Consider the following 6,908-nt stretch of genomic DNA (forward strand, 5'->3'; position numbering starts at 1 on the left):
ATAAATGAGACAGAGCAACCACTTTCCAACCCAGCTGCAGCAAGCTAATCAAGAAATGCATTGGTATAAAGAGTACAGGAGGAGTCTTCCCTACTTATTACACAGATGTAGAAACCACCTGTGACCTCTTATACTACCCAGAAGGGATTCACCCACTGTTGCCAACTGGGTAAGATGATGGAAGAATACACTGCATCTGCAGCAGTGGAAGTTGACGACACACCACCTTTGAGCCTTCTCCCCAAGAGACAGTAACTGTTGCAGCCTTTGAAGAGTCTAGTCTTTAAGTTTTAGTGAACTGCATGGCTTCCTTGTTTCTGACAAAACCCAGGCAGCTCCCTCCATACTGCTCCTTCTCTCCACTAACAGTATTTTGGGAGGCATTTCTGAAAACGGCTTCTCTTGGGGTGCAATCCTTTCTGCACCCAGACCTGCTGCACCCAGGAACTTGTAGAAATAGTGCAGCTAAACTGTATGCAGGGGCACAAATCACTGAGCAAGTCATGTGGTAGATCATAATTACTTACTGGGTGGTAAGGAAGTCAGTCTTGTGGTTACAGTCTCTGTAATAACTGAAGAAAGAAAAGGTTGCAGAAGTTAATGTAATTTAATCTAGCCAGTCAACACTTGAGTTCTACTTCACTACCATGGATGAGCAGGACTCATTCAAGAAAAAGTCCCTTAAGATTGTACTGCTAGGGAGCTGCGCCCTTATTAACACACAGGCTTTTTCCTCTTTGTTTGCAGGCCTTTCTCACAGTGCAGTAACTGGGTACACCACTGCCATGAAAGATTTTTCTTTACAAATTCTCTGTGAAATACGGAAGTATTATTATTTCTCAGTACTTCTGAACCACAAACATTGCTGTAACTGCAAACGCCATGGTCAGACCCTTGACTAGCTTCCTACTAGATAATTCCCAGACTGCCAGCAGTGAAACTTACCTCTGTTTTACAGTGAGCCAAAAAAGATATTTAAAGAGCATGGTCTGGGCCAGGTAGGGCATGAGTATCAGTGGCAGGAAGAGAATCCAAAAGTCTGTGCTATTGGGTAGAAGTGTTACCACAGGACAGTCATCTCTGGTTACACACTCAGACCATACTAAATGTTTCTAAATGTTTGATAATGCCCCATTCTATTCCTTATTTTAGCTTTGACAGGGAAACACAGTCAGGTGCAGAACCTGATGTTCTCGATCTCTGGTCAGTATTCAACCCCTTACAAAACTGGGCATCCAGTTCTGGGATTTTGGGTGTACAACCTTATCTTGTGATAGGAAAATAAAAAAAGTTCTCCTTACGTCTTTCAGTAACTTCTGATCCATCTTGCCTCGTTTTCTTTGTTACAGAATCCATACCATTGCCACCTGCAGGGAAAGCACATAGACTGCACTGAGAACTCTGCACATAGTAGGAGATGACAGCAGCTCCCCAAGGGTCCCACTAGTTTTCTCCTTTCAGCTGGGGATTGGACTGTCTGGAAGCCACCTGTGCCAGGGATTTTAAGGTGCCCTTCCAAAGCTATGTAAGTATTACTACTAGATCAGCACCACTCTCCCACTAAAGCAGAAGCGGCACAATGCAGCAGAGCTGAAAGAGCAGGAGGGGTTGCGAAGCCAGCAAAGGCGATGGGGGCAATGAAAGCCCCTAAGCAAAGCCACTTAGTTCTGGAGAACTTAGATCTGGCTTTATATCCAGACTTTGTGGCACTTCACCACAGCCTCCAGTCTTGCCCTCATCAAGGTTTGAACAAAAACACAGGATCGAAACACCACTCCCACACATCTACTCTGGGCAGGATTCAACAACACAGGACTAGAAATGCAGACAGCTGCAGGAGTTCTGCCTCCATTAGCTGCCAGACTGCGCCAGTGCTGCCAGAAAGCATAAGCAGAGATATTGCTGTACTGTGACGGCGATACTGTGTGCTCTCAGGGTGTATTGATGCTGAAACCACAGCATTGACTTCAGTGAAACAGAAAAATACCTGAGGTACCTCTGAACTAGTTATTTTGGGCAACAAGGAACTTAGGGTATGAAAGTTTATCTTGCTTTACAGGCAGCGTAGTGACAGCTTGGAGCCCATGTCTGTGGCTATGGAATCTGAGCTAATTAGTTTAATGTTAGCTCAGGTCAGTCTACATAGTATTGCAATCACTGGTATGACGGCTGTGTGTATTCTTCTTTCATGACTTGTATCCCTCTCTAGGCAAAAACAGAATCCCTGGCAGAGGTATGAATGTCTGCCAAGGCAGGAATACCACAAAGACATACTGTGATTGTGGAAAAAAAACATCAGCCAAGAGAGAAATCTCTTCTGTCAGAACGAAATACGCAGTTCCTCACTCCTCATCTCTCTAAGACAACATTTCACCTTGTGCAACCACAAAGAAGGAAGAGATTTTAATTAGTGCCGAAGGTGATAACAGGCAAAATCTCTCCACTGTCTTTGAGGACTCCTTCCTAAACCTGAAGAGCAGCCATACAGGAAACATCATACTTAACTGGCTGAGTCTACGAAAGCTTTGGGCAAAACTCCTTTCAAGTTCTCACAGCCCAGCTCAAGGCAGAACTCAAGACTGTGCCCTCCAATTCAGGTATCATTTGAGTTTGACCCTCTTGATTACACTCACTCTTCTGCAAAGCATCTACCAAGCAGCCTCCCTGGATGTTACGCTTGTATTGCCCAGGCATAAATAATGAAACAAAGCAGGATGCAGCAGAGAATCTGGAGGAATATCTGAAACTCAGTCATGCTTCCCACCACAAACTCGGCTGAACTTGGTGGAGAACACTAACAGCGCCCCGAGGCCCGACCCGCTGCACCTCAGACCCTGAGCCTGGCTAAGCAGCTCTGTAACTGGGGCTCCTGTAGCCGCACCCAAGTCCTTACACAACCCTGGTGGAGGACACTACCCAGCCCTCCCAGTGCCTGCTAACACAGGGGATTTCCATGGGATTATCCCGGGTGCTGATTCCGAGGCACATGCAGGACTGGAGCCCTGAATCGGGAAATAGCTACTCCTCCTGCAGGATGCCAATATCCTGCAATGGAGGAGTTCCTGTTTATTCACTCCAAGAAGAGGCAATTTCGCTGTTACTCTTCTTTAGAGCTGGCATCAGCAGTGGAGGCATCTTTAAAGCTCCTTTTCCAAACAGAGATGCTGGAAGCTGTTGTCTAGAAGTCAGCACTTTTGGCTTTTACAACTTTTTGGCAGGGAACACAGCTTATTATTTGAAGCTGCTTCCCTACTGCTTTGCAGCACCAGGACTCCACTTCCTTTCTGCTACTGGGTGGCTGCACTGGTCACAGATGCTGGAAGAAGCCAGCACTACCATGGGGTAAATGTATTTTGCATGTCCTCCCCTACCATTGAGAAAGGGGAATATTTTGCTCTGATATCAATCAGAAAAAAAAAAAAATAAGGAGAAGAGGTTAAAGTATATCTTTGAAGCCACACAGCCCACAGCCCAGCCCTGGCACGTGGTGCATTTGGTCTATGTTGCATGTGTGTCTGCCATGTGAATGCAATAGTCAGCCCAGCTTCCAGTAGATTGACTAAGCATGATTTTCATCATTTGCCAGGATTGACTCACTTCACCAGCTCCTCCTATCTGGATTCACAAAGTCAAAGCTGCAAGCTATGTCTGAGCCAAAGTAATAGCGCTGCTGAATCAGATAAGCCATCTGCAATTATCCCCGAGCGACAAGCAGGAGCTTGTGAAGTGGGATCACTCTCAAACAGTGCAGGCAGCATACGAGAGGACAACGCTATTCTGCTTTAACATAAATTCAGGGATCAGAGAGTGTTGGTGGCACCCATAAAAACAGGGAACTTGCAGACCTTACTGGCACTGGGAACCAGGAGAGGTTGCTTCTAGCACTGTCGCACTTGCGCAGATTGCACTGAAAAGCAGGACACTGGCAGCAGCCCCCCTTTGCAAAGTGTGTTTAGATCTGTGCTTCCAAAGAAGCCCAGCACTGCAGGGGACCCCCAGCACCCCCCTTTCCACCTGACTGCAGCACAGCACACTGGCAAGATGATATCATCAAAGTACACACCACTAATACGAACTCAGAAGGCAGACAGGGTACCAAGCACACACTTTGTGAAGAATCACTGAATATCTCACTTTAAGCACAACTGTTTAACCTGCTTAGCTGGGCTTTGTGTGCCACTTCATTTCACTGACAGAAGAGCAGATTCACTGCAGCTGGCTCTTGTAGACATACAAATGCAGCCTGAGGATGTTAAGCCAGGCTCAGATGGGACAGTCAGATCCCTCTGGTTAGTTCAGAAGCTAGACATTACTCGTGTGCAATCGCAATAAAGGCTATTACTGACATTTTTCAAAGGGGAGGGGAAAAACTATTTTATAGCCATGAAGACATATTTTAATGGAGACAAATTAAAGCAGGCACACATTTCAGATCTGTTTATTCCTCTATACTGCTCCTTCCAGTTTTCAGATGAGAATGCTGTTGCATTCTCACAGCACCCATCCTTTCAGCTCTCTCTTCCCTCCATTAATGAGGCTCCTGCAGGGAGGCACTCCATTAAGAAAAGAGGCACCAGCAACTGCTGAGATTAATAATACTTAATGTCAGAGGAACCCTTTGATCACTAATACACTGAGACTCAGTAGAAGCCTCCAAATCTCATCACTGACAATGTTAAAAGCAAATGCCATGGCTCCCATCATACTTCCTCTTAATCAAGCCTTTCAGGTGCCTCTGTCCCAGGACTAATAGAACTGGTTAACAAATGCCCTCCCTCTCTTTCACCCAGTAGTCTAGGAATTTGACCTTCCTATCCTGCTTTAAAAGCTATTCCTTTCACTTCCAGTTATTCTACCAAAACCAACACAATTAGAATCAAATCGAACAAATAAAGCTTCCAAATCTGCTTGTTTAGTACCTTCACTGAAATGATACTAATGCCAAGGAAGCAGTTTAGATGTCTGACCAAAGCTTGGATGTGCTGTTGGAACCAAACTCTACTCCCGTTGCAGCCTGTGCCAGCCTCTTGGACACCACTACGTGCTCGTTTCCCAGAGCACAAGCAGGAGCACGGGTTGCACTTCACTTGGCACTGCCGGGTGCCTTCCTTTCAAAAAAGTGTCTTCTCAGTGTCTATTTTATTGTGCTGCCCAAAGAGAAACAGCCCCAAAGCAAGGCCATTCTGACCTGCAGGATGAGCCTCTTGCCTCTGGCATAGAAAAGCAGCTGAACAATCCGATACTATACAAAAAATGTTTACAAAACAGGTAGGTGCTATTAGCGCCTTTCACAGCTGAAGAAACTAGTCACATAGAAGCACAAGTGACTTGCCCAAATCCCCTCTAAGAGCCAGTCCAAAGACAGGAAAAGAAGAGAGGTCTTTTACCTTATGTTCCTGTGTTCAAATAGCTAGACCCTGCTGCAGAAAGGATTAAAATTGATTCTCAAACCAGACTTTTCTTACTTAATGTGACATAGCTTCAAACACACCTTACAGTGCCTCCTAACCTTCTGTGACATAAATGTGGCCAAAAGTCCATAACCAGTGACTCACTGCTGATAACTAACCCTCTTTGTCTTGAGACAAAGCAAAGCTTGTCCATGGCAACACAAACTTTCATTTAGAAGTAGTTCCAGACATTCCCAGGACTGGAGATTTATTCTTTAACATTTTTCCCTCCATTCGCCATCTAAAGCTTCAATTTACAGTCATTCCTGCAGAGAACTTTTCTGCAATCTTTTTCTTTTTCTGCAGAAAACAGATGCACAGACTGCATTTCAAATTGCTGTTTTTAAAACAGCCAACAGACGACTTGCATGTTACCATTTCTTACTTACAGAATAGAGAACATTCATCTAAACTTTATTTATTTGCATAGTGGTTTCACAAAAAGTATTAAAAATGTACCCACAACCTGGCTTCTTATTTCTTATCTCCCAGCAGATATATGCTTCTCACTTAGTATTCATTTAAAAAAGAGCTATATTCGCTGACAAACATATAAAGCAAAATGACCCAGCTCTTCTATAATCTTATTTTTACATTGTATACCCCACAGAAGAAACATATTATCTCCTCTACTTTGCCTGAGAATAGTGGGTTGCCCTGCAAGGAATCTGGAAAGAAATAATGGAAGATATTTTTTTTCCTCTCTTTTTTTAATAATATAACTTACCTGCAATTCTTTGGTTAATGAACTGGAAATGTCTTTCTCTTCAGCTATTTCCTTTCTACCAAAATTTGCCACCTACACTTTATACCGTGCCCCTCCAAAGGTGTGTGGGACCTGAGTGATCATCCAAGAATGTTCATCTCTTCTTGTATTTAACCTGTTTTACTCTCCCCCTTCTTGCGCTTTCCTATTTCTCTGCTCTTAAGCAAGCCCTGACAAAGGCATATTGTGGTTTCCTGCCTCACCCTAACCTTCCAATTATCTGACACTCACTGGAAAAAAAATCTGCCTCCAGGAATCAAACTTTATTGAAAGCAAGAATGCTCCTACCTATTTGCTCAGGTAGATTAACTATTTAGAGTCCAGACAGGCAAGAGCATGAAGGAAAAGAATAGTTATGGCACTGCTTTTTGACACATGATCTGAGCCTTTTAACAAGTCCTTTTCACCTGTTTTGGCTCTTTCTTACAGAAAGTTTGTGCAGCACCTGCTGATGTCTCTGCAAAGCTGCCTGCAGGCTCATCATATTTTGCCACTTGCAGCAAGGGGCTAAAGTCCCAGCTAGCACAAACTGGCGCAGAAACACTCAGGTCAGTGGCCTCGACTGGCTTGCAGACCCCATAGATATTTATACTCTATGCAGGAGGCAGCACTATTAATAAAAATACACAAAACTGAGCAAGGAACAAAATCTCTTTCATGTCTGACTTCTGCGGACTTCCCACTCAATAGGA

At 44.3% G+C, this 6,908-nt stretch overlaps 1 protein-coding gene across 1 annotated transcript in view; it reads right to left on the reverse strand.

Annotated features, from left to right (window-relative positions):
- The window catches only part of COL17A1 (collagen type XVII alpha 1 chain), a 43,983-nt gene extending 37,592 nt beyond the window's left edge, over positions 1 to 6,391 (reverse strand). Inside the window, 3 exon segments of the mRNA XM_026117504.2 lie at positions 528 to 572; positions 1,302 to 1,367; positions 6,178 to 6,391. Of these exon segments, the coding sequence (XP_025973289.2) occupies positions 528 to 572; positions 1,302 to 1,356 (100 nt within the window). The 5' untranslated portion in view covers positions 1,357 to 1,367; positions 6,178 to 6,391.
- Between the last annotated feature and the right edge of the window lie 517 nt (positions 6,392 to 6,908).

This window comes from Dromaius novaehollandiae, chromosome 6 (genome assembly GCF_036370855.1).
Source record: "Dromaius novaehollandiae isolate bDroNov1 chromosome 6, bDroNov1.hap1, whole genome shotgun sequence".
NCBI classification, from domain to species: domain Eukaryota; kingdom Metazoa; phylum Chordata; class Aves; order Casuariiformes; family Dromaiidae; genus Dromaius; species Dromaius novaehollandiae.